The sequence below is a fragment of the Agelaius phoeniceus genome, chromosome 18 (assembly GCF_051311805.1).
Source record: "Agelaius phoeniceus isolate bAgePho1 chromosome 18, bAgePho1.hap1, whole genome shotgun sequence".
Classification (NCBI taxonomy): Eukaryota; Metazoa; Chordata; class Aves; order Passeriformes; family Icteridae; genus Agelaius; species Agelaius phoeniceus.
In genome coordinates, this window is record NC_135282.1 from 3047970 (window position 1) to 3074842 (window position 26873).

General features: G+C 46.3%; 1 protein-coding gene and 1 long non-coding RNA gene across 9 annotated transcripts; one reads left to right on the forward strand and one right to left on the reverse strand.

The window, feature by feature from the left end:
* Positions 1–1035: 1035 nt before the first annotated feature.
* RHOF (ras homolog family member F, filopodia associated) lies at positions 1036–25661 on the reverse strand. 8 transcript variants are annotated; one of them, XM_077187833.1, is made up of 6 exons: positions 25395–25661; positions 22150–22336; positions 10524–10611; positions 4423–4532; positions 3570–3704; positions 1036–1479 (listed from the first exon to the last, which is right to left on the reverse strand). In XM_077187833.1, exons 1-6 carry the CDS (start codon positions 25403–25405, stop codon positions 1315–1317), a joined length of 696 nt encoding a protein of 231 aa, XP_077043948.1. In that variant the 5' UTR covers positions 25406–25661; the 3' UTR covers positions 1036–1314. The 8 variants fall into 8 exon arrangements, 3 of the variants coding, with proteins under 3 accessions (XP_077043948.1, XP_077043947.1, XP_054502017.1); XM_077187832.1 differs by lacking the exon at positions 25395–25661 and adding an exon at positions 22712–22796; XM_054646042.2 differs by lacking the exons at positions 22150–22336; positions 25395–25661 and adding an exon at positions 10761–11000.
* LOC143695454 (uncharacterized) lies at positions 11441–17018 on the forward strand. The gene is made up of 3 exons (XR_013184659.1): positions 11441–11596; positions 13702–13795; positions 16931–17018. It is a non-coding gene; the product is annotated as an uncharacterized LOC143695454 (long non-coding RNA).
* Positions 25662–26873: the final 1212 nt, after the last annotated feature.

Here is a 26873-nt window from a genome sequence, read left to right on the forward strand (position 1 = left end):
TGGTGTTTCAGTTTTGAGTGAGGTGAGGGGTGGTTCTTTTAGTGACAAGTAGAGAAAAGGCTGCACAATTCTTCAAGGTTGTTCTATAGTCAAGGATGTGCACAAACTTCCAATTAATTTAATTTCCCATTTTAGGCTCACAAGTATTCAAAAATCTTAATTAAATCAAAACAAGTTAGGAAAAAAAAATATTTTTCAAGGGTCAAGACCTGTTTACCTGCATGTAAAATAATAATGGTGGCTTGCTCCAAAACAGGTTGGCACCAGCTGGTCACGTACAGTTTGCCTTACTCAGAAAGCTTTCAGCAACAGCTGTACTGCAGGAACCACATTTCCTCTCTCAGTTTTGGTTCTTGATGAGTACAAACTAGGGATTGTTCCTGCAGTCAGATCTCAGTGAGGGGATGTGCAGAAGAACCAGGAGATAGGAGGCACATGGACCAGGGTGTGCAGTGGGAGCCTGCCTGGTCCTTAGACAACTGACACCTTCATCACAAAAGGGAAAATTTTAATTTATACCAGCAGAGATGATTTCACAAGTGAATTAATTTTTCCTCCAGTGTGCACCACGATTTGCATCTGTCTTGTATTAAATAGGCTGTAAATGTTTATCACAAGACTGACTTAACATTACATGTAGTAGCTGCTTGGAGTACTTCTAAATTTGAGTGCTGTAAATTAACTGCTTCCCATGATACTCCATTATTTAATTGGAGCAAATGATGTATTTCCATTGATAAATGGCACTTTCCATTCCATTGAAGAACTCTGAGGTGCAGTCTGCAGAGCTGCTCCAGGGGGTGGTGGATGTTCCATCTGCACTCAGGGGGCAGCTTGAGGCCAACTCCTGCCATTGTCACCAAGAAATTACCTTGAAAATGTTAATACAAAACTTCTTCTGTCTCTTCTTCTGCCTGATAAGCTGCTTTAACATTGCTTCTGAAAGATGTGAGTTTTCTACTGGAAAAAGGCAGTAAATTGTAGCTCTAACATGCCCCAATTATTTTGCAGAGAAAGAAAAACCCCAACACTAAGTTATATAGTAGCAGTTGCTGTTCATTGCAGTTTAAATAGTGAGTTGTTCACACTTAGAAGCAAAAGCCAGATGGGTGAAGGCACACAGCATGATTTAACTGTGATAAACAGCTTTGAAAACTCCGTGAGAACAGTGTAACAAAAGTGCAAAAAATACTAAAAATAATTAAAATTTCAAAATAAAAATTATCCTAGGAATACAAACATGTTTTTTTTAAAAAAGTTTTTAAAGTGAAACTTCTATAAAATCTCAATCACTTGGCTCTCATGCAGTCCAGATCATAACACTGAGCACACTTTCTGTTTCCTGTGGCCCTTTGCTTTCTTCATGGCACTCAGTGCAATGGTTGTGGCTTCTTTAAAAACATTTTCTATGTTCTCACGACATTTTGCTGAGCATTCCAGGTAAATTTGTGCATTAATCTCCTTGCAAGCTGCCTCACCCTGGAAAGAACAGAAAGGTAAGAAAAGATGTAATTTTGGTGATGAGTGAAGGAAGATGAGTTGGGAAGAAAGGGAGTTAATTTGTCCATCTTTGCAGTCTTGAAGAAAGCAGCTGCCTCTGAGTGCAGTGCTAGAGTGTGAGTGGCATTGGTAATAAACTGAAGCACTGTAAATAAACTTGGTGTTTTTCCACTCTGCTGAACCAAAGCCTGGCCTAAGAGTTCCGAGCATTAGAGGCTCTTGAGATGCAGAGTCCTGATAGCACAAAAATATTCTCAGTATTGAATTTCTTTACTCTAAATGCTGAGGTAGTTACTTAAGTGAGGATGTCTTCATGGTGATATTTTTTTCAGGCCTGACTTTAACTATTCTGTGATGTCACCTTTAGTAATGAATGTCACATGCAAGGACAGAATCTGCACTGATGCCTTGCCTTGTTTTGCTGGTGCACATGCAGGAACCTTGACTTTTGCTTTGAAGCATCACAAGGGCTCAGCCAAAATCCTCATAAAAACAAAGGGGTGCCTGCATTTCTCAGCCATGCAATGGGAACATGCTTGAATCTAAAATATTTCCATGCAATGCTGGTTGTGTGAAATCACTACAGACAAAGCACAGTGATTTCTTACTTGTGATCCTGTTATTGTTCCTGCAGAGCCAGCCCCCAGGTTTGACTCGTGAGCCTTTTACTGTGAATTCCATGTCTGCAGCCCATGGCTCACAGACTCTGCAATTATTCATTGTAATCTCTGGGAGTGGGGTCACTTGGGCTTTTATTGGAGGGGGAGGGTATTTCTTCATATTTAAGCAGTTTGTCTCCTTCTAGTTGTTTGCAAGCTGCAGTGGTGGCAGATGCTGTTCAGATCCCCTGTGCCTGGCATGGGAAGCATCACATCACGTGGCCCAAGGTGCCATCAGCTGTAAAAAACTGAGGTAGAGCATATTTCAGGGAGGGAAATCCAACTGGGAGGGCTCACATAGGAGACAAAGTTTGTATAACATGTGGGTCCTTGAGTTTAACTGCATGAGGCCTCAGCAGACCGGCCAGAAGTGTCTGTTGCTTGCCTGGAACCTCTCATGTGAGGATGATGAAGGGATTTGTTCATGCAAACAAGGGACAATCTGCAGCTGTTCACAGTGACAGGCTGGGACCTCATCTTGTGTGCAAAGGAGGCAAAGTAAAAGGCCCAGCATGGTTTTGTGGTGATGCAGTTGCAGTTTATTTTCCTGCTGTTTAGAAGAAGTGGTGATTCACTCAAGGTCGTAGTGCACTTGACCCTGTTCCCTGGACGTGTGTGTCAGTTTGAAAGCTGCTGTTCCTGCTCTGAGGTGAGAGGAGAAGGATGGCTTTGTAGTTTAGAAAAAAAGAAAAAGAAAAATTGGAGGACCAGAGCAGAAAGGTCTTGTGTGACATGGAACAAGCTGTTCCATCACTGTTTCTCCTGTACCTAGGACAGCTATGCCAGTGACATAACACTACTCATAAATCTAACTGCTTCATAATACTTAGAGATACTGATGATATGTAGTTTTCTTAAGATTACTTTAGAGACTTCAAAGAACAGTCTCTCATGTCAGAGAAACCTTGCAGATGTTCTTGCTATTGGCCTTGAAAGGATTTATTTTTAAGTGGGATTTGCAAAACACATTTATTCCAGAATGTCATACTGGAATGGGTTTCCTAACATCTCCAGTCTTTATCACAGTACTGACCAAAGCACCAGTGATGGCTGCAATGTAGGCTAATAACAATTATGAAGGAAGTCCAGCAAACTTGTTAAGGCTTACAAACTTGTAACAGTAATAACCCAGCTGTGAAAGAAGAATGAGATGTCATTAGCATAGAAGGCAGATAGTTGTGTCCTTTAAAAACTGCTCATATTTCTCTTTACTTTGGCACTAAAAATGGGTGGTGATTTGACCACTTTCAAAAACAACTTACAGAAAGCTCTGTTAGTGCTGCCAACCATTTCTTGATCTGGACCCCCTAATTTTACAGTGTCTGTGATCATCATAGCTGTGAGGAGCAATGCCATCAGGTGCTTTATCTCCTGCCAAGAGGCCACCACTGTAGGAGCACTGAGGTTTACCTGGTTGTAGGTGATGGGCTCCTGCCTGGCAGCCCTGAGCCTGCGCAGCTGCTCCTTGTCCTTCCGAAGGTCGGTCTTGCAGCCGATGAGCACGAGCGGGACACCCCGGCAGAAGTGGTTCACTTCAGGGTACCACTGGGGGAAGGAAAACAAAACTTTTACATCTGGTTTTTATTTTGTCGTTTGTTTCCTGAAATCAAAACAATACAGCCAAAGCAGCATTTAATATAAGTTGCAATTTTAGAGTTTTGGAGTTAGTCTAGTGGGGGGGGGGCTCAGCATGCACTATTTACATCCCAGAAATGTTTAAAAGTCCTACCCAAAGTCAGCTGCTTTATGAAAACATAGTGGCATCTGTCTCTATGCCAAAATGTTTATTTACCATCTGTTTAAATTCTGAGGAACTCTTCTAAAGCCACATTTCAAAACAAAATTTGGACTAAGCCTTGCTTTGTTTTCCTGGTGCTATGTCCAAGAATGCTTTGGAATGTTACAAAATCCCAGCACAGAGAAGTGGTTGCTCTCATCTCTCCCCTGCAAATAAATACGCACGTGATGGAAGGAGTCTTGCCTCTAAGATGTGCAATGTTGGTTGTGTGACATTTCTACAGATAAAGAAGTGATTTAATTGCTGGTGTTTGATCTTTTTAGCGAGAGTCAACCCCGGTCCTGAGCACTTAGGAGCCATGGAGAGGTGAGCCCCAGGTCTAAGGTCTGTGACCTGCAGCTCAGTGCAGGATGAGTGATCTGGGCACCCACACACCCAGGGTACAGGACACTAAAAGCACCAGCATTTCTAATCTGACATCTTGTCACATATCAGGCATGTGTAATTCCTTTAGAAGCCTCTTACCTTGGCTGCTACATTATCATAGCTAGTGGGGTTCATGACATCGTAACAAATTAACACAACGTTGGTGTTCTGGTAAGAAAGTGGCCGCAGACGATCGTAGTCCTCCTGCCCTGAAACACACAGGATGGTTTGGATGAAGAAATCTCTGTCCTGAGCAAGCAGAGCAATGGGGATATGTACAGACACATTCTGGAGATCAAAAACAATGGTACTATAATTTCATACTTGCAAAATTCCTTCCCTTGAGTACAGGAGATTCCCCCTCACTGACAAAATTGATGATTTAGTACACAGAACACATCCTTGGCAGGTTTTAATACAAAGCCTGCTTTGTCCACTTGCTGAGGACTTAGAAGCAGTTCTAAACACTGACTGCCAAGTTGCTGCTCAAAAATAAAGTCATCAAGAGGAATATGACAATTATTATTAAATATTTTCAGTTTGACAGTGGCAGTCCCCATAATCATTTGCACATGTGATGCTGTGAGGAAAAGAAACGCTGTATTTCCTAGACAGGAATGGTGAAGTAGAAACCTTAGTGGCAAACTTGCTTTTCCCAGCCTGGTGAGCTGAGAGGAAGCAGTGATTACACACAGGATTGTACAAGCCATGCTGCAGCATGAGCCAGGCTTAACTTGGCCTTTGAAGCAGGACTCCCCAGCAGATCTGAGGGAATTCTCCTGAATTCTGGAAAAGCAGGGGATTTGTCATACTTCTGATTAGGGATACTCTAGCACATGATGTGACAAGAGGAAGCTGATTTGCTTCAGACCTGTACTCTTCCCCTTACAGTAATCACCATGCCAGGGTCTGAAGGTGTCTTGCTTTGAGAGATTAAGTTCAAGAAAGCCGTAATTCCCAGATACAGCTGGCAGCTCAGGAAAAAACCCAATCTTTTTCATTTAAAAAGGAAGAAAGCATGATTCAAGCAGTCTTTAGAAGGTGTATTTGTCATCTGAATGCTGGAATCAGGCATGTGCCTGTGATGTACTGAATTTCCACGAGGAGAACTGGGAATGCTGGTCCTTCCCACCATCACCACAATCCACACACAGAAACTGCCCTACAGGGAAGTCCCACAACTCAAATCTTCATGTTGATATTTCAAATGAAGGAATGCAGAAAATTTCAGTGTGCCCCAACTTTACAGCAACAATTCCTGCTCTGGCACCTGTCTCAGTCCAAAGTCATGTACTCATCACTTGCCAACATTTTTGTCTCCAGTCTGAAGAACTGCAGATATTAGAAGGCCATTATTATACAATATTTTTCTCCCTTAATTTAAATGATTGGTTGAGATACACTTTATTCCAAGGCTATCCCTGCTGAATAAGCCATTACTCAGTTTGCCTGAGATGTTTGTACAATGGGAATCTTGGACTTGGACCATTTTGTATTTGAGCTTCCACAACAGCCGTGGGCTCTGTGGGGAGGTGCAGAACAAAGAGGGATTGATATCTCAGGGTTTAATCCAGAAATAATACACAATTGACAAAATTATGCATGTTGTATAAACATTCAGAGCAAAGACTGTACTGCTTATCCCTTCTTATTCTCCCAAACCATCTACTTGTTTGTAACCAATTTGCCATTTTGTTGCTGAGATAATCCCTTAAATGCATTAAATACATCAGATGCCAATTTTTTTTTCCTCCTAACTTCCTCTAGTTCTGTGTAAAGTTTTCCTTGTTGAAGTTCAAGCCTCTGAGTTTCTAACAACATAACTTGGAAAATTAAAAGGTTCTCTGAGTTGTTGTTGGCAATTGGTGAGGCAGACAGGGCTGTCCCTTTAGGAGATACATGTTTATTTGCTTGGAATCTGAACAAACCTCTAAATTCACACTCTCCTGGATGGGATAACAGAAAAAGAGTCTTTAAACGTGACACAATATGTTGTATTGCAGGTCAAAAACTATAGATATGCCCTGGTGAACTGCTCCTTCATCTTCAAGTCCATTTGCAGTTATGGGTTTTAAAGCAAACAATAAACACATGAGAAAATGCTGTGTAAAACACAGCTCTGTGTGCATTTGGAATGCTGGATACGGAGTGCAGGACAGGGTGGGGTGCAGAGAGCAGAAGGGGAAGGTGAGATGGCAATTGCTTAACCTGTGTTACAGCTGGGTGCTTGCAGCACTCCCGGGGAAGGAGGAGGAAGCTGCTCTTCAGAAGCTCAGATGCAGCTCCTCAGCTGCTGAGGATGTAACGGGACCCAGACCAAACTGTATCTAAACATAGACATCCCCCTCTCTGGAAACAATCCCTTTCACCCCCTGTCCTCAAGTGCTGCTGGTGAAATGCAAGAAAGGGCCTGGGAGACTTTTTTTCTCTGTAAAGCTGCTCAGTCTGCGGTCAGAGCTAATTTGGCAGAGATTTAGGGTTTTTTTCTAAGAGTTTTAAAAAGGAGGAACAGAGGTGAACCTAAGCAGTAACTGAATGTCTATGCAAAGCCCTGTGTGTGCTTCCTCAAACACAGGTAGCTCTTTTCTTTCTCCATTTAACACAAAACATGCTGGGGAGGAGTTGGTTAAGCATCTGCCTACGTGTGAGCACATCTGTGACCCCTGTGTCTTCCTTGATTCATTGTACCAACAGAGACTTTGGGTTTTTTTAAAGAAAAAACTCCACCCAACTGAATTCACCTAAAACTGCCAAGCTCCCAGGGCTCTGCGTGCCTCTGGGAGATGCTGTGTAACCACACGACTGCAGCCAGGCCCTGTGGTGGGGAGGGAGCTCTGGTGGTGGCTGAGGGTGAACAGCAGAAGTGAAACCAAGGTCTCAGTCTCATGTGCATGTTCACATCTGTCTGCTCTTCCTCACCCCTTTGCCCATGCACCACCAAAGAAGTGCCAGCCTGTGAGCTGCTTGCCAGTTATGTTTTTTCCCTATTCAGTTTAAAGCAAATTGCAAAATGGACATTCTTGGCAGGAAAAAAATTGGTAGAAGAGGACACTTGGGGCGGGAGGAGGGGCACACATCAATTAAAAAATTGGGGGTTTCGTCTTAGTCAGGCATGACTTCCTGTCAAAGCTATGAGAAATTACTCTTGCATTCAAGAATTCTGGCTTTTAAAATTTCTCTGAAGACCTTGTGCTTCTGTCATCAGAGACCTGAAAAACCTCTCTGGAGGCCTTGCATGTGCTTCCTGTCAGGCACAGCAAGCAGCCACAATGATGAGGCATTACTTCCTCCCCAGCCCAGCAGCGCTCTGCTCTCTGCTCTGAGAAACTGCTGCACCAGGAATTGAGCCTCGTGTCTGAACTGCGCCTCGGGCATCAACACTGCCCCCTTGGCATGGAAAAACCACAGAGTTCATTTACCTCCCAGTGCCTTTGCCTCTGCCAAGCACAGCTGGAAGTGGAACCTTTTAATTGAAAAAGCAGCTGCAGAGGCTGTTTGCAGACAGACAAGTGATGTTACAAAGCCTTTACACATTGCATATGTGTACCACCAACTTCCTGCAACAGCAAGAAGTGTTTGATGAGGAAGACACAGTACCACAGCACAAAACGCTCACCAAAAATTATTTTTCTGGTACATTTTAGACTAATCCATTAAGTTCATTTGTTACCAAAATTCTTGTCAAGCAAAGAATACCTTTTATATCTTGAAATGTTTGTTTCTTAAGCTTTTTGTTTGTGTCCTCCTCCCTCAGTAAGTAGGACAAGATCAAGTGTTTGAGCTGCACAGGACTTGACAATACAAAGAATCTTTCCAACTTTAAACATGGAGCTGAACCTGTCCTTTACCTTTCCATGATGCTGAAGTACACCCAGCTCTATTTACTGTTGCTCCAAGCAAGATCCTAAAAATACACAACTCTTGGTGCTAGTCTAACCCTTAAGGAACTCAACATCAGTTTTGTACTACTAAAAACAGGATGAGATTAAAATGTGTGCTCAAGTGAGTCCTTCCTCTAGCAAAACTTCCAGTTACAGATAGAGGTTGAAAAGCTGCTTGAATTAGAGTTTGACAGAATTTATAGATATGGACCATAAAACCAAGTAAGCAGCTTTGAAATAGAACCAAAATTCAGGTTTTCCCCCTCCCAATTAAATGTCTTAATCCGGGTGACAATCTCCCTGCTTTCTTTCTTGCTGTGTCTTATGGAAAGCAAAAGAAATTTAACAGGAAGGGAGGAGACAAGTGTCAACAGCCTCAAGAAACTTGTAGCCTTGTGGCCATGGTGCTGTTTTGGGAGGTGAAAGATGTTGGGTTTCGAGGTTTCCAGAAGAGACATGGAAAGCAATTGTTCTTTCACACCAACAATGGCAGCTCCACTTCCCAAAGTGTCTCACAAGACACAAAATACACCCCACTGTTCTCCAGTGGAGCAGTGCTTTAGTCCAAATCAGTTTTTACAGCTGTGAATTCAATGTGGAAGGCACACACTAAGAGTTATATGCATAAACAGGGAAATTACAGGACATGGGGTGATGGTTTTAAGCTATCAGAGGGCAGATTTGCAATAGATATAAAGGAGAATTTTTCACAATGAGGCACAGGCTGCCCAGAGAAGCTGTGGCTGCTCTATCCATGAAAGCATCCAAGGTCAGCTTGGAGAAGGCCCTGAGCAACCTGATCTAGTTTAAGGTGTCCTTGCTCATTTTAAAGGTCCCTTCCCACCCGAAGTGTCCTGATGCTGCAGTGAGCCATCAGCTCAGTGGGCAGTCCCTGGACTCTGGGGGCTGCAGGGCTGCTGCAGGGCTGAGTTTTGAGGAGCTGTGCACCCCTGCCAGGCTGAGGAGAGCACAGTGCTGCACTGCTGGACCTGCCCAGCCCACTGCCACCTCTGGAGCCAGCCCCTGCTCCTTACAGCCTGGAACAGACTCCAAAGGCGAATGCTGGAATGTGTGGCACGGGGATTTTAAATGAGAGCTCACAACTATGTGGCAGGCAAAAAATCCACACTGACAGCAAACAAATATAAAAATCATGAGTGCAGCGGCAGGTTCTTGGTGCCAACACCCTGTATTAAGGAAATTCCTCTTTGGTTGCTCACAGCAAATTCCAGTCCTTCTCTTTTCCTCTTAGACCCAAACCCCTTGCTATCCAGTCAAAGGTATGTTATCCCAACTAAATGGACTTAGAACAGTAACACTGACCCAAGAAGACACATTGACAAATTGGGTGCTCAGGATCTTACTACACTGTAGTAAAAGTTAGCAGTGAAATTCACTTTTAGATTAAAAGCCTTTTAAATTATGTTTTCAGCCATCACTTGCAGTATACAAGAAGGTAAGTGTGTTTTATTACTATTAAAAATGACTGGACTGCATTTGGTTCTTATTTGTCTTGGTGTAAATTTGGAACAACTCCACAGGCTTGAACTGAAACAGATGATTTACACTGAGCTGAAACCCAGCACGTGTCAATTTTAGGGTTCATTTAGGAAAGCAGCTGGGTAACAGAGTCTGGGAACTTTGAGTGAAGTTGAACACAAACCATTTCACAAGTTCTTCAAATGAACCTGAACAACTATCAGCATTTTCAAATAACTTTTACTGCCACAGCCTTTTGATTTTGAACACAAACCAGCCTTTTTCTCCTTCCCTATTCAATCACACATGGCAGCAGATTAAAATGTTTTTCTGGTTCATTGTATTACGCTTTGCATCTGGGAATTGCGTTTTAATACTTCCAGATATGGTTGCTATTTGATGTTTCTGAATTAATTGGGTTGTTAAGATAATGAATGAGTTGATGACCCGAACTGACATTAGACAATCAATTCTTTTTTTTCTGGAAGGCACATTGATATGCAACAGGTAATGGTGGTTGGTTGGTTTGTACTTTCCTCTCTAGCAGTTTTACCTGCAATGCTATGGTTAAACTATGCTGGTAGAAAAGAAATTTGAAAACCTGTCCAACTTTACAGTCTTCAAATATTGGGCTGATTTAAGCTGACACTGAAAAATCTGCTGGAACAGGAACTGGGGTGCGTGCGATCACAGGAGCAACACTTTACAGTTTCTGCTTATTTGCCTGAAGTTACGAAAGGCTGGGCCGGGTTTGGGCTCAGTCCCAGGCCAATGTCCCCGAGTGCTGCCCTCGCAGTGGCCGCACAGGAGCTGCCCTCGCAGGAAAGTGGAACCCCTTACCTGCGGTGTCGTACAGGTTCAGGGTGACCTCCTTCTTCCCCACCGTCACACTCGTTGTGTACTTCTCAAAAACAGAGGGCGCGTATTGCTGCAAAGGGAGAAGGATGTCGATGATCTCAGAGGCCTTTTCCGACCTCAATGGACTCAGCGATTGTGAGAAGCGGTGCTGGCGGGGCCCAAGCGCTGGGGCCGGCCCCGGCTGCGGCCCCCAGCCCCGCGGGGGTGGCAGCCCCTCACCTCGGGGAAGGAGCCCTTGGCGTACACCATCAGCAGCGACGTCTTCCCGCAGCCTCCATCGCCCACGATCACCACCTTCACCTCCTTCCTGCCCGACGGGGCGGCCGCGGGGCCGCGGGGCTGCTCGGCCGCGCCCTCGGGCACGGCCCCGTTAGCCCCCTCCATGGAGCGGGAGCGGAGCGGGCCCGCTGAGGGCGCAGCGCGGCCGGGACGCGGCTCCGCTCCCCCTGCGCGCCCGGGGCGGGCAGAGCCGCCCTCGCCCCGCCGGGGATTGGCCGCGCCGCGGCCGCCGCCGCCTCAGGTGCCGCAGGGCCCCGCCCGGGCCCCCCCGGACACTGGGGGAGCCTCTCCCGGAGCCGCGGCCTCATCGCCGGCCCGCGGCCGCCCGCAGGCTGCGGCCGCTCGGGGTCACGGCGGGAAAGGCCCCTCAGGGCCGCCGGGGCTGCTCCGCCCGCCCGTCCCGCCGGGCGGCCCTCGAGGCTCCATCCCCCGGGACCATCGGGCCCGCGGCGCTTTGCCCTTCCACCCACACACGCCATCCCCATTTATTTATCAATTCATTCATTCCCGTGCCATTTGTTCCCACAGGGAACCCCTCCAGCGCCGCGCTGGGTCCCGCCAAGCGGCCGGCGCTGAGGGAGCGCTGAGGGAGCGCTGCGGCTCGGCCCCGCTGTGTGAGCAGGGCCGAGCGCGGTGAGGGCAGGCAGAGACCCCCGAGCCACCCCCGGAAAGGAACCTTGGTGCTGGCACGGCCAGTGACTCACTGCTTGCTTTCCACCGATTTATTGCTTGGGAAAGAACCGACAGCTCTGCTCGTCATCTGCTCACCATCCAAGGTGAGCTGCAATGAAAATAACTGGAATTTCTCATTTTAATTGCAGGGATGTGGTGCCCCAGGCTTTCATGTGGCGTTTTTGGTGGATCTCAGGGGATCACAGCAGCTCTGGAAGAGGATCATAACTGCTGGATTATGTTTGGTTCCAATGCACAGGTCAGGGGAGTGACACTGAGTTTTGGACAGACCCACTCAGGTGCAAATCCACCACCATTCAGCACAAAAAAACCCCCACATTTCTTTCCCGGGAGGAATTAGCAGTGTGCTCTATCCTAAGTAAGTTTGTTTTAAAGTAAAAATTTCCTCCATTTTTTTTTTAAATACCACTTGTGGAAATAGCAACAAACCCCTAAGGATATGCTGGGGTGTAGCAAGACTGTTTAATTCAAGTAAGGAAAAAAAAAAAAAAACCCAAACCACAATTCGAGTAAGGCTTTTAATTTTCCCCTGCGCAGTTGTGTCACTAGATGGCCTTCCAGACCCAATACAAACACCACTGCACTCGGGCAAGGAGGATCCTGCTTTGTGCACAGGGCGAACAAAAAGCTAGGAAAGGATATTTCTGCAATAGACAAGAAGAAGGACCTGTAAGACTTAACACGGTGTCATATAACTCAAATTATAACAATAAAAAAGCGGTTAAATTCACACCTATTTAAAATTCGCCGTTCTCCTATGGAAAAAGTTGATGCAAGCACATAGAAATTGTCAAAAAATGCTTTATGAGCCACAGGCTTATAAATCTTATCTGGAACACAGGAAAAGCCATCAGCTCCTGTCCAGTGTAATGGCTGAGAGCATTCCAATGGCACAGGAATGGATGGGCCAGGAAAGAATTTGTTTTATCCTGAAATGATTTATTTGAACCTGGCTCAAACCCAGTATCACACTATGTATGATACAATCAGCAGCTAGAGTTAACAGTCATCCTGTAACTGAAGAATTCAGGGGGATTTTTTCAAATCAATTATTTCCATTAAAAGGGGATTTTTGGGGGGATAAAAATATTTTGTGGTTCATTATTAATTTGTGAGGTTTTGCTTTTTCTTTTTGTTTTTGGGGGTTTTTTTCCAAGTCTCACAAAACAATCTTTACATTTCTCACAGCTCTGTCTCCTTGTACATTCTATAAAGAAACTTTTAGATTTGTACACCTTTAGATTTGGGGTGAAACAACAAAAAATAAGCAGATTACAAATACAACTGTAAACACTCCAAAGACTATTTTTAAGTAATGGATGTAATGAATCAACTTATTATGGATGAAATACAACATTTCAGTGTCTTAGGTAGTTAATTTTAATTAGCAGCTATGCAGTGCTTTAGGCATATTTAGGTTTGGGTTTGGGCAAAAGCTGAGCCTATTTTGCTGACTCCAAAAAAAGCAAAATCTAAAATGGAATTGTGCCACTGATTTAAATGGAAGAAGATTCAACCCTCTATTACTGAAATTCAAATATGATCATTACTAATTGCAAGTGTCCTTCTCTAGTTCAGTTTTGGCCTGTACATTGATTTTGGCACAAGTTCTTTCATCAAAAGCTTACACATCTGCAGCTCAGGGGTCAATGTGTTTGTGGAGATTCTCAGTGAGCACAACAAAACCAGGGCATTAATGGGGTATGGAAAATATCCATGCTCCAATCCTGGTGCCAATTTGTTGCTCCATGATCACCAAGGAAAAAGTTAGGAAGGGGTGAAAGGTTGGCACACTGCTTAGGAAAACTGCTGGGAGTTTGTGATTTTTAAAACTCAGGATGGTATTGATGGGTAATTCAGGTTAATTATGAAAACACCCAAAAACCCTCACAGATAAGGTTCAATATTGTTTGCACACACCATCTGCTGCATACTCCTATTGTTTATTTGGTAACACAAACTGGACAAGAATGGGGACATGTTCTTCCTTATTATCATCAGAACTGTGTTTTTGAAATACACTTCATTTTTTCTTCCCAGTTTACAAAGACTTCAACATAACAACAACTAATCCCATTTATGTCCAAGGGAATATTCATAAACTTAGTTAAGAAAGTGCATAACAAGACAGAGCCTTAAATATTTATTTTTTAACATTACCAGTGACATTAATTATTTGTGTTTTCAGCTATGAAGTCCCACTCCAGCATGTACTGAGCAAGAACAATGCCTTGAAAAATTCACAATAAGAAAGACAGACCCTAAGGAATGGGATTTACCAAGTAAGTCAAGTGAATCTCTGATAAATTTCAGATGTTGTACAAGGCCAACAATTGCTTGTCATGTGCACACAGATTCTTACCGAGGGAGTCTCTGCCCCACAGAATTCATTATGGACAGGGCACAGAAGGAAGGGGGAATTATGATGTGGGAGAGCTGAACTATCCCTGCACACAGCACAAAGTTCTGGTGACAGAATCCGTGTGAGAGGAGAAGCCCATGACAAAGCAGGTGTGTACCACTCAAGGTGATTCCTCCTGTTTACAGAACAAATGAACAAAATTGGTTTTCAGTTGTGCTTTTGCTCACAGTGCCAACACTGCTCTGACCCTCACTAAACCCTGCACACAATTTCCAAAATCAAAGCTCCCCAGTGTCCTTGACTTTCAGCTGCTTCTCAGTCTCCATTTCTGCAGTGTTTCTCGCTGTTCCTCTCACACATGCAGAGCTCAACCATCTGCTCCTCATGGCCTGATATTTTACACACATGCCCCCACCCCAAAAAATCCCTTGGGCCACATGATTCACCATCTATTCAAACCTTGCCATGTGCCTGGTTTTTTGTGTAGTAGCTCCTACTGATGTAAATCCCTTGTTCCATAAGGGCTCTCAATTGCCTTTTTCACTGAAGGCAAGGTGGCTGTGACACCTGCCAATCTCTGAGACGCTTAACCCAGCCTAAAACATTATTACATTGTTGTTTGGCTGAGTAGGAACCATATTTTTTTTTCCCAGTGGGAAGTGCTGCCAGAAAGGCATTAACTTTCCAGACTATTAAGTAATATGGAAAAATTATATTTCAATAAGAAAATTTCCTTTCTGCCTTTTCATGCCTTAGAAATAGTTCCTGTTTCACTTGGCTCAAGTAGCCCCTGCACTAAATCAGTGCAGAAATCTTTGGATAAACTCTAAGTAAAATCTGTCCACATGCTACCAGGGAGTTCAGAGGGTTGGGAAAGAAAACAGGACAAGGGTCTGCAAGGGGAGGTGTGAGACAAATTAAGACACAGAACTCAGCAAAATCAGGCAGAGAATATTCAGGCAATCTAATGTAGTTTGGACAAACTTTATTCATAAACCACACACTCATGACTACCTGGTGAGCAGCTATTTATAGGGAACACAAACTGTTTCTTGGCTATTTTCTCTGGTATTCTTTAAATCAGGGCTGCCAACTGTGTGGGGCAAATATGGCCAACCTGATACATGCATGGCCAACGTGCTGTGTTTTGAATTTCATCTTTCATTAGAAACTGAGTTCTTGGCTTTGCAGCTGTGGGGGAAAACCACCCCATTTTACAAACCTGAAGTAAATCAATGTGGTGACATCTCATCCTGATACAGTAGGTGCTTAGAGGCAGTTTCAAGTTTCTGTTGCTCACTAAAGCGTGAACTCTCAAGCCAAATTCTGTTGTGAAAAATGGGTAACACAAAGTTAGGATCATCCTATGCCTTTCTGGAACATCAAACACAATGAGTGATCTCTGAAAAACATGAAATGAACAGGTGAGTGTCTGCCAGCACCTCCACAGCTCTGCCCCCATGGATCTGGGGATGTGTCTCCCAGATGTGCTGAGCCACAGGCGGGAATTTGTCACCACAGGCTGGCAGAGCTATCACAGCCATGCTGGATCTCATCCCCTGCCTCTGTGCTGGGAAGGCAATCTGGGGGTTTGGTGTAGAGAGAGGGATCCAGAACACCTCGTTTCAGGTGAGATCTGCAGTTGTGTTTGCCTTGGGAACAGGCAGAAGCAGAGGGTTCAGGAGTGAGGCACAGCTTTGCTCATGGCTGACAGAGATCAGGGATCTGCTACAGATCTGTGTGAAATTAGTCACCTTCAGATGATCTTCTGCATCCAGATCTGCAGCAGAGAACACATCCCATCAGGAAGTAATTTGGGGACATTTAGGGAAAAGGGCTACAAACAGCTTTGCTTGCAACACAATGTGTTCTTAGCCAGTATCCAACCAATCCCTTTAGTATAACCTCTAAAATCCCTCTGGCTTAGGCCTTCCTGTGTTTTCATTACCCAACATTCCACCTAACCCAGAAAGCATGAAGATATTACTTTTTTCAAAATTGGAGCACTCTCTGCAGTATCTGCTTCTTTCAGATCTCTTTTCCCTTCTCTCGTTCCCAAATTATGTAATTCCTTGTGGATAGCGATATTTTCTTTTAATGTACTTGCTAGTTCAGAATCCAAGAGGAGTGTGTGTTAATTAAGATGACCACAGCACCAGGGAAGGAATTGCATTCAGCTGCTTTAGCTTGCACAGGAGGGATTAATATGGAATGGGTGAGTCAACTATGGATTGCCAAATCTGGGTCACACTCCCCAAAATTCTGTTGGAAGACTCCTCTAAACCTGAAATATGTGGAGTAGTAATTTTTTTGTGTGGCTGTAGAGAACATCAAGTTTAAAGGAACCTGGGTTTGGCTTCCTAAATATGCTTTTCACTACGTGAGCTACAGTGCAGCCTGAACAAGTGTGTGTTTTACAGAGCCATGAGTCAGGTTTTGATCAACACCTCATTCCTGCTCTCTTGCACCTGGCCCAGGCAGGAAGCTCTCAAACCTTTTGGACAAGGATGTGGGGAAACTGGAAATGTTCATAGAGGGAGAATAAAAGATGGTGAAGTAGGCTATAAGAGAATGGGCTGTGGATGAAACAGGGCCATGTTTCTGCTGAGTAATGCATAGCACTGACATTAACATGAAGTTTGCATCCTCCCCTCTGATATCTGTGCAAACTTCCCACAGGAAGGCAGCAATGGCAGACTGAAGAGATGATAAAATCCTCTGTTTATATGGGGGGCACCAAAATTTCTGCCTGTTTTTTGTGGAGTGCTGGATGTATGGGTAAAGCTAAGCAGGAAGCACTTGCTCTGTCGTTGTCTGGCTGGCAAGATGCTCATTCATAGAGGTGGAGATTTGGCAGGAGCCAGAGGAGCTTGTGGCTTGTCAGAGCATGGCCAGGCAGAGCACAGGCCCAGACTGAACATTTCTCAGACCTGAGAGCAGCCATAACCTGGCCAGAGCAAACCCTGACAGGAACAGAGATGCTCCAAGCAGGTTAATAAATAACTTGAGGCGCTGGAAATAAAACCAGGTTGTAATTGAGTGATGTTTGCTTTAGAGCTGTGATTCTTGGCCTGTGCCTGGTTTGTGGGAGCTGGTTGGGCTGACAGTGCAGAGTGGCCTGGCTGGATGTCCTTGCTGAGAGTCACCAGAGCAGGTAAGGAAGGAGTTCAAGCAGTGCTGTGGGGTGGTGAGTGCAGGCACAGAGAGCAACAGGGTCTCAGTGCTGGGTCTGGCACTGCCCTGCCCTGCTCCACACCTCTGGCCTTGATGGCACATTTCCTGTGCATTTCACCCTTCCTACACACATCTCACCCTTCCTGAATCTCCTGTAACAACAGGCACATTGTCAAGTTCCTCATTGCTTACTGGGATTAGCATAGTAGCTCTGATTTGTTGAGTTGGGGAGATTTCCTGGTTAAAACTGTTCTAATTAAATTTAGATCTCTCATAAGGCTAAAAATGCCTCTGTGTGAATGGCAGCTGGATCTGCTTGTAAAATGCCAGTGCCCCAAGACCTTTAATGGTCTTGGGAGTCTAACAATAGTACAGACAGTGCCTGCTCAAAGATAAGGGCTCCATGCAAATGGAAGAAGGAAGCAAATACAGCATCCCCACGAATCAGACATCTCAGACAAAAATTTTCTAAGTACAGGACACATCTGGCTGTGTATTTGTCAAGTATATTATTGGCTTGAACTACACACACAGCACCCACAGCAAATAATTTCCACTGTAAGTCTGAGTGGGCACCTCCATTTTCCTTTTAGGACTCAGTTTTGGACCTGGGAAAAAGTGTTCTCAGTCGAAAGGCCTCCAAGCAAGCCTGGGCTGGTCACAGCAGAGCAACAGCTGCACGAGCTTAAATTCCTCTCCCCACCCTGCTGTACAAGCCGTGCCCCTCAGTCCTGTGCCTGGAGGAGAGGAATGTCCAGCTTTCCTGCCCCCCTGCCAGCTCCACTGGCATTTCCTATCCCACAGCCAATTGCAGGGTAGGTGCCGACACCACGAAGTGCTTTTTCATGTGGGCAGTGCTGGTGGAACTAAGGGTCCCTTGTGGCCAGAACCCCCTGCAGATGTTCCTGACCCTTTTTTCACTCCCCTTTATGCAACACGTCAGGAGCTTGTGATAATTTGCAGCCACAGGAACCTCTTCCTGCACGCTGCTGACTGTGAGTCCTTCCGGACTGCTGCCAGGCACTGCCCAGGGAGAGGGAAAGACAATGTGGAGGGGAAGGTGTCAGGAAGCAAAGAGAGCCCTGTCCTGCATCAGCAGCTCCCAGGGGAGAGACAGGCAGAAATGCAGCAACAACTGTGAGGGTTTAGTGGAAACTAACTTCAGTTAGAAACTAGCAATGGCCTGCCCTCTTGAAGGTTAAAACAACTAAAGTATCTGGAAAAAGGTATTTTAATTTAAAACTTACCTAAAAAAAGAAAGGAAAAAAAAAAAGCTAAAGCAAGTTCAAAAATAACTCAGAAAGTAGACAAAGATAAGAACAGAGCCTGCAGGAGTCAAGTCTGAACAAAAGGCATGGGCTATGAAAGGAGAAAACCACAAATGGCAGGGGCTGAAATGTAAAACCCACAGTTCACTGTGAAACGTGAAGGATGCTGTTGTATTCCACACCTCCTCTTCCTGGGTGTAGCTGTCTCCACAAGGTGAAGGGCAGTAATGAATCAAGCTCCTTCCCTCTTCCTGTATTTTCTATTCAATTATTCGCAGGCTGTGCAAGTTCTGCTTTATTTCCCCTCTCCATATGCCACACTCTCCTCCTGGTTTGTTGTTTTTTTTTTTTTAATTCTGAACTGTGCCTTTGGCCTCTCTCCCATTCCTTTCTCCCCGGTGTGTGCCCCCCTCCCTGGCAGGATCTGCTGCCTTTGTAACCTCTGCTGTGCACATATGCTGCCTCTCCCCGCCCCTCCTGCCACCCCCTGCTCCACCGCGTGTCCCTTCTCCTCGCTCCAGCGTTTTTGCCAGCCAGGAGCGGAGCGGTTTTGCCACGGCCACGGCTGCCGTTTCCATGCTGCCGGCTCCTCTCCAGCGATCAAGGGAAGCCGTGCTGCTCCCCTCGCACAGCACAGGCAGAGGCTGTGCAGCTGCTTAGCAACTGCGAGCTGCTGGAGCTGCTCAGCCTTCACCCACCCGGCACCTTCGGGCCCACTGGGCTGCGACCCAGGGCTCGGGGGACCAGCTGGGGCACTCCCTGCTCTCCTGTCAAACAATAAATCAAGATGCAAATCCTTAACTGCAGGATTGAGAGCAGTGGCAGCAATGTCAAGGGCAAAACAAAGTCCCGGTCTCGTGTCGCATGGCACCAGTGGGAAGAAACTGCTCTCATTTGTAAGCTGAACTCATTCCATTTGATCTTTGTCATCGGTTTCTGGCTGAAACATTTTATACTCCATCACTTATAATCAGAATATTCCTTGTATGTGCTGCATGTGTTAAAATGGCTCCCAGGTCCCCAGCTACCATCATATCCAGACTGTTTAATGAAGTGTCCAGAGACACAAGTAATTTAATGCATAAATATCCTTTTAGATTACTTATTTGTATCTTCATTTCCCTCTGATGCAAGCTTTGTAAGTGCCCGGCCTCTTTAAATGGTACATTCTTTTCATTCTTTCTCTTTTATTTTTGTGAAACTGTACTGTTCAGGGGCCATGAAGCACTGAACTGTTTTGTAATTCGATGGCTTTAGAATGCTGATTAGAATTGCCAGCCGTCTTGATTTATCTCATGATTTTTATAAGCTTGAAAGCATTCTAAAAAATAACCTGTTCTACATCCTGATAGGATCACAGCATTTCAATGGCAACAGCATTTCAATAGGCAAGAAGCAACACAAAACATTCTGCAAGTCAGGTGTTGAAACAGCTTCTTTATTCCTTTATAGCTCAAGAAAGATTAGATCTCTGAAAGCACTCGCTCCCTACCTTACAGAGGTGGCTTTGTCATAATACTTGCAGAAATAATATGATCACGTACAATTTAAAAGGTAACACCACCCCCACCCCCCAGCTATGGCAAATAGCCAACATAGCCATAAAAATTTGTCTGGATTTTAAACACAGTAAATATTTGTTCCACTGTTGGGTGTCACCATGCATCTCTGCACCCCGGCAGCCGAACAACACAGCCTAGTGATTTTCCCTGTCATTGTTCAAGGCTCACATCCCATGCATCCTCAGAGCATGCTGGGACACAGGTGAAATCTGTCAGCAGGTTGCTTATTTTGGCTGACAATTCCCTAGACAGATCATCTGCTGTTCTTAGGAAGGAATGAAAAATTTCATGGCAAGAAAATCTGAACAGGCAAATACCCCGTCCATATTCCTACTCAATATTCCTTTGATATTCTTAGCCTGGTTTCCTAAAAATAAAGCTGTCTAATGCGACTGCGTTGCTCTATGTAATTTCCCCCCCTCCTTCCTCTAATCTCAAATTTGGCAGGGGGGAAGAAGTCCCTAATGTATTTAGGTCTTGAATGAACAGCTGGATACAGAGTATGTAGTGAGGCATCAAGTCTAAAAAAAAAATATCTAAGAGGAAGGTCTCAAAATGTACTTTGTAACCACCCTGCCCCAGACCTCTCATCTTTCTTTTATGGGTCCTGCAACCACCTGTTTTGTGCTCTGCATTATTTCATGGCTACATAATGGACACCAGGGCAGGCAAGTGTTGCAGTGTGCCCCTGGCTCCTTTCCAGCTAAACTGGGCTTTCTTCCCATGCAACTGGGGTGTGGCAAGGGATGGTGTGGAACCAGACCTCCTCCTGACACAATATTGACACTGCTGAGGTGTGTGTACACATACCCAGAACCGGGAAACACCCACCATGCAGATAGGTTGTTTATCTGGAAGAAAACATAAAATCATAACCAACCAAGTTTGTAGGTGACACTAAGCAATATCAGAAGGAAATACCAAGTAAAAACAATAATTAAAAAAGGCCATTGCAAGCAACAACGCTGTCTAAGAGGACCAGAGTAAAGCCATACGAGCAAAACAAAGAGCACAATTCTGCAGTACAGGGTTGTCATCCCAAGAAGGAGCAGATCTGAGAGCATTTCAGCCGCCCTGCTGGGAAACCAGCTGAACACGGGCTGGAGTAATCCCTGTGTGCCTGACAGACACATCTGAGCCAGGAGAGCATGGTCACTGCCCATGGCTCTGTCCCCTTCTGCCCAGATCAAAATGGTGACAAACCGGAGCAGGAACAATTACAGGATTAGCAAAGATGGACCCGAGGGGGAGCTCTGCAGCCTGCAATGGAGTGTTTAAATGCTCAGCTTGCACACAGCTACGAGGGGATGGAAATCTCGTCATGGAGCATTCCTCTCCCAAGGAGACTGAGGGACAGGCACATCCAGAGACTGAAAGCAGAAACTAGACAAGTTTAAAAAGGTACTTTGATTTGTAGTCTGTCAGGTAGATTTTTGATGTAAACAATTTACCCTTATTTTACTCCCTTTCACGGCCCATTTGAAAAAGAAAATCTGATCTTTATCTAAGATGCAGCTATGCTGCAGTTAAATTCTTTCAAATGAGAAAAGGCCAAAAAATCATAAAAATCAAGAGCCCTGCATAATGCAGGAAGTTGAACCAGATGAACCTTGGTCTCTTTTGTCTTTTATAATCTATTAATCTAGTTTTCTTGCACAAGCAGCGGATTGTGTCTTTAAAACCTACCATATAAAGGATTCTGTGTACAAGGCAGTCTAAAACAAAATGTTGTAAACAGTCAGGATCATTGTTTGGCAGAACAGCTGCATATTTTTTATTTCACTTTGCCTCTCAATCTAATTTGCTCTTGTTGCAACACTTTGCCAAAGAAATTAAATCACTTCTTATTGATAACAGACAGTGATATAATTAGCATAAGAGTTTTCCACTCAACAATGCCAGGCAGGGACGCTGTGGGCAAGAACAAACTCCTTTGCTTCAAGAATGTGCACAGAGTCACCACAAGCTGTTCAGAGAAAAAAAATCTTCCCCCCTCCCCTTTCCCCTGAAAGATCTCTTTATCTAAAGAGTCTCACGCAGCAAACCAGGGTCAATCTAACTCAAGTATGAAAGTCTGGTTTGACCTTTCTGGGATTTAAACACGCTGTACCAGAACATTTCTCTTTTCAGATACGAGGTTCAAGCCATGAAACCACCCACTCTGAGAGCACGACTGGTCTCAACTGCCTTGGCGACTTCTAAACTACACTGAACATTACAGTCATTTAGAAACTCTAAAAAACGGAAAGAAATTTTCAGCTCAGACTTACAAAAACAACTTCCAGAAGTGCTGAGGACTCACACAACTCACTGGGGCGGCACGGCAGGCTCGCTGTCCAGCGCCTGCTGCCCCAGCAATTTCTGGCCCTGGTTTGCACGTACGCAGCGCCAGGCACACGCGTTAGGAGCTCTCCCAGCTGGAGCACTTCATGGATTCTACCACCGGGAACAGCCGTCCTGGACAATGATTAATCGCAGACAAAGATCAGAGTCCTGGAAAAATATGCAGAGATGCAAGTACAGACAAAGCTGTCTAAGCTCCCACAGTATTATGGTCTGGCTGTGTCGCTTCAAAGCTGCGTTAGGCAGAGCTGGTTTGCTTCAGGGTTGAACAGATCAACGTTACGGTTTAAATGCTGGTATTGCTAACAGCCAAATATATATTTAAACATAAATCTCAAATCCCAGGAAAGTTAATAGCCCGATGCTGTTTAAATATGCCATTTTTAGTCGCTTCACGTGCTGACTTAACTCATTACGATGCAAGCTGCAGAAACGTTTTCACTACAGTTCAAAAACCCCTGCAAACACGAGCCCAGCTCTGCGCCGTACTTTGATCTACACGTCGCCTCTTTCGGCCATTTCCAGGAAGCTGAAATGCTTTTCACCTCTATTGAGAGATACCAGAGGAGCATTTTAATGGTGTTCAGCTAAGAACAACGTCACCGTTCCTTCCGATTTTGCCAGCAGACGGTCACTGGGAGCCGCCGTGACCCGGGCCGGGTGCTCAGGGCTGGCTCCAGCGCGGGCCCGGCGCTCCCGGCCGGGCAGGGACCGAGCGGCGGCTCGGGCGGCCCCGGTTCTGAGCGCCGCAGCCCCCGACAGGGCTCGCAGCGCTACAACGCCAGCCTGGCACTGCGGAAGAGCTTTGGTTTTGTTGTTGGTTTGTTTGGTTTTCTCCCCCTCCATGGGAACGTGTTCTGTTTTGTGCGGACGGTTTGTCGCTTGTTCTCGACATAGAGGCTGACCCGGTGAGGAGCGAGGGGGGGAGCGAGGAATGGAGCGATGAGCGCAGTTGTTGCGAAAGGCGCGGGTTGCGGTGCCTCCTTCGCGGCAGCACCCTGCTCCCTCGCAGGGAAACAGCCCTGAGCCTCGGCACATACCACAGCACAGGTTGTACAAACCCACGGAGCGGCTGGTGCTGAGCCGCAGGAGCTGCGGGCAGGGCGCACCCTGCCCGGCACAAGCCGCTCCCGCAGACAGCCTCTGCCAAGCAGCCACTTACCTTCTCCCTCCCTCAGAGTCCGCAGGACGGTCCTGCTCTAGCCTTACCAGGGAGGCCACCTCTCTACAGTGTTTGCTTTTCCTCCCTGTCCTGCCCTCTGAAGTGGTTGCTCAAGCCAGGCTTTCCTGGCTCACCTACTCTGGGTCTGCAGTAAGCACAAGCTGCAATTCCCCGCAGAGCACAGCGAGGCTTGTCAAGTTCCAAGATAACCCTCAGCCTCCACTCAATGCGAGCTGCAGCAGAATCTGCTCGGGGAAAAAAAAAATTCCACCAAAAAAACCAAATCAGAAGGACAAAAAAAAAAAAAAAAAAAAGAAAAAAAAAAAGACGCCACATGTAACACCTCATCGGGCCATGGCGGATCCACTGCAGCGCGGCACCGGCTCCGCGCCAGCCCTGCCCGAGTGGGCCCGGGGAGCTCGGCGCTGCAGGCCGGAGGAGGCAGGGCAGCGCTGCCCCGGCTGGGTGATGGCGGAGGGGGGAACAGCCCAGGAGAGGCAGAGAAGAAAAACAACAAAGAGCCATGTGACGGGGAGCGGCGGCCGCGCTCCCCCCGGCGCACCCGCTCCGGGCGGGGAGGTGGCGGCGCCGCCCGGCCCCTCCCGCGGCCAGCGCTGCTGGTTCCCCCCGTCCCCCACACTGCCTGGGGTTTAATTTTTTTGTGCATTTTGTATTTTTTCCCCTTATGTGTGTAGGGAAGGGGGTGTTGTTGTTTGTTCCTCTTTTCCCCCCCTCTGCATTAGGCGACTTCCATGGCTTGCTGTTTATAAAGAGAGCGGGAGGCTGCAGCGGGGGAAGGGCGGTGTTATTTATAGCAGCCGGGGCTGCGCCGGCATTATCCGAGCTGCCTTTGTCCTCCCGGCCGGCCGCCCCCCCGCCCGGCCCGGCTGGAGCGCCGCCAGCCCCGCTGCCGCAGGGCGCTCCCGCCATGTTGTGAGCGGGGAGAAAGAGCCGCCGCTCCCTGCCCAGCTTCGCCCTTCCACAGCCCCTCACAAAGCGCTGGGGGAAGGGGGGCGGGAAAGGGGAAAAGGAAAAAAAAAACAACACCAAAAAAAAACAACACCCCAAACCCATCATTTCCCTGCAGCGCCCGGGACGCGGAGCGCCGGGAGGCAGCGGGGGGAGAGCCCGCCGCGCCACCGCCCAGCGCTGAGGAGAACGCGGCGCCGAAGGGAAGGAGAAGCCATGATGGCGGCTGCCCTCACACAACACGGAGCACGACCGGGAGCGCCGTGCCCGCCGCCGGCCGCCCCTCCCGCCGCCCGGGACACGGTGCTGCCGCAGCCTTTCACATAATAAACCCACCAGAATTCGGCGGGGAGGCCATTTTCGTGGGCTGGGTGGCGGCACTAAAGCACAACTGCTGTGAATATCAACTGCGTCACGGCTCTCCATCTGTAACACTCAGGCTGCAAAGGGTCCCTCACTTGGAAGGAAACTCCCTCATTTTGGATATACTTCCAGACCTCCTTTTTCCCCCCTCTCTCCAAGTCACTGCCTCTCGGTATGAAGGATTTTACAGTGCTTTCTAGGGAGACATCCGCCATTAAGACTCACCGTCGTGAAAAACACCCCCCCATTTTGTTGCCTGTTTTTTGTCGAGCTTCTGTAATTAGACGGATAAAACATGTAAGGGATCCCTACCACCACCACCGCCTTCTCGCCTTTTTTAACATCAACCTCACTAACATCTTACTGTTCACAGGCAGATTTTTTTTTGTGCTTTCAATTTAACAGCCACGTAATGCCTGCAATGGATTCACAGCGTCTCTCCGCACCAAAAAAAACCAAACCCACCCAGGGCTGAGGACGACCAAGAGCTTTGTGCAGAAAGAGAAATCAAATCCCTCCCTGAAAACAGACGTTTCAGAGGCACTGTTAGATGTTTCTGAGGAGAAGGAGATCGCCACCGCTTTCAGACGACCATTGGGATCTTTCCACCCAGGACAATACCATTAGCTACAGGCCTGGGCTATTTGTTCCTCTGCAAGGGCAAAGGGGTTTACTTACCCGCACACCATAGTTGAATGCAGCTCTGAAGGTGAAGTTGTTACTCTTTTTTAAAATAATGGCTATAAGTATATATGTGATCTGTATCACCACTTCTCTCGTAAGTTTGCGAGCCAAAGCGGATCTTGTTAAGATAAGTTACGGATCTTTGTATGGCAGTGGTCTAGCATCAAAAAAAGAGGAAAAAAAGGGGGAAAAAAAAGCTATAGAAAAAGTCCAGCTATGTTGACTGACCGTACACAGGCGAGGACTCCTGCTCGAGGCTTAAATCTACCTTCCTGTGGCAGATTTACTCTGTACATAAAAAGGACATTCAGTGTTTTTCCACAGAGCACGCAGACACTAAAAATATTCTCCTCAATAGTTTTAGGCTGCACATGTCAGTGTGAAAACACCTAGTTAACATTTACTGGTGCTAAACAACTTTTAAGCATATCTTAGCCAGATAGTTCACTTTATAAGTAAAATATTTCAGAAAGCATAAATTGGTTTAAACAGACAAAAACATAAGACATGCAAATGAAGGCTTAGCAATAAGGACCACTTCAGTAACATTAACATGAAAACTACACTTAGCAAGGACAGAATGGATTGGGTACTTACAATGTAAGAGGAAAGAAAGAGAAAGAGCTTATCATAGTAAAATTGCCTTATTTTTTGCCAGAATTCACTGTTCCTATACCTATATTTAAAACATTACCTTTTAAGCACCAAAGGAGTTAATAAAAATGGCCAGGAATCAAGTGTTTAATACAAGAGAGAAATCTCTCAAATTTATTGTTCAGTCATCAGAGCTGCTTAAAGCTTAAAAACCCCCAAAACAACGAAAAAAATATAAAAAGAATGTATTTACTTTTTTTTGTTGGCATTCGAAATTGTTAACTGCTGACATAGGGTGTGCCATGACCTAGTTACACAAGACAAAGATGGATCCCGAATCATAAGGGTGAAAAAAAAAAATCCGCATTACTTTTTTTTTTTTTTGTTAAGGGTTTGATATATATATATATATATTTAAATCCTCCTTCTTCAGTGAGTCGTCTGGCACCGTGCTAGAGGCTCCCACCACCCCGCGTGGTGTGGATTCACATGGCGGATCCCCCTTTATGGAACAAAGGAAAAGCCCAGTTGGCCATTTCGCTCCACTGCAGAAAAATGGCTGCGGGTCCCGCGGCCTCTCCTTGGCTTCTGCCGCGCGGTGCTTTTACCCCGCCGTCTAATAACTCAAGCCCCATGGAAGCCGCGCTCTCATTGGCTGCGCCCGCCGCGCTGCCGCCGCCCCAGCCAATGGCGCGGCCGCTCCCGGGGCCACCGCGGCCCCGCGCCCCGGGACGGCCGCGCCATGCGCCCGCCGCGCTCCGCCCGGCCCCGCGCCCGCCGAGCGCCGGGGGCACCGCGCCGCCCGCCTTTAATACCGAAAACAAAATGGAACCTCCCCGCTGATTGGCTGATGAGGGCTCCGGACCTTTAATAAGCAAA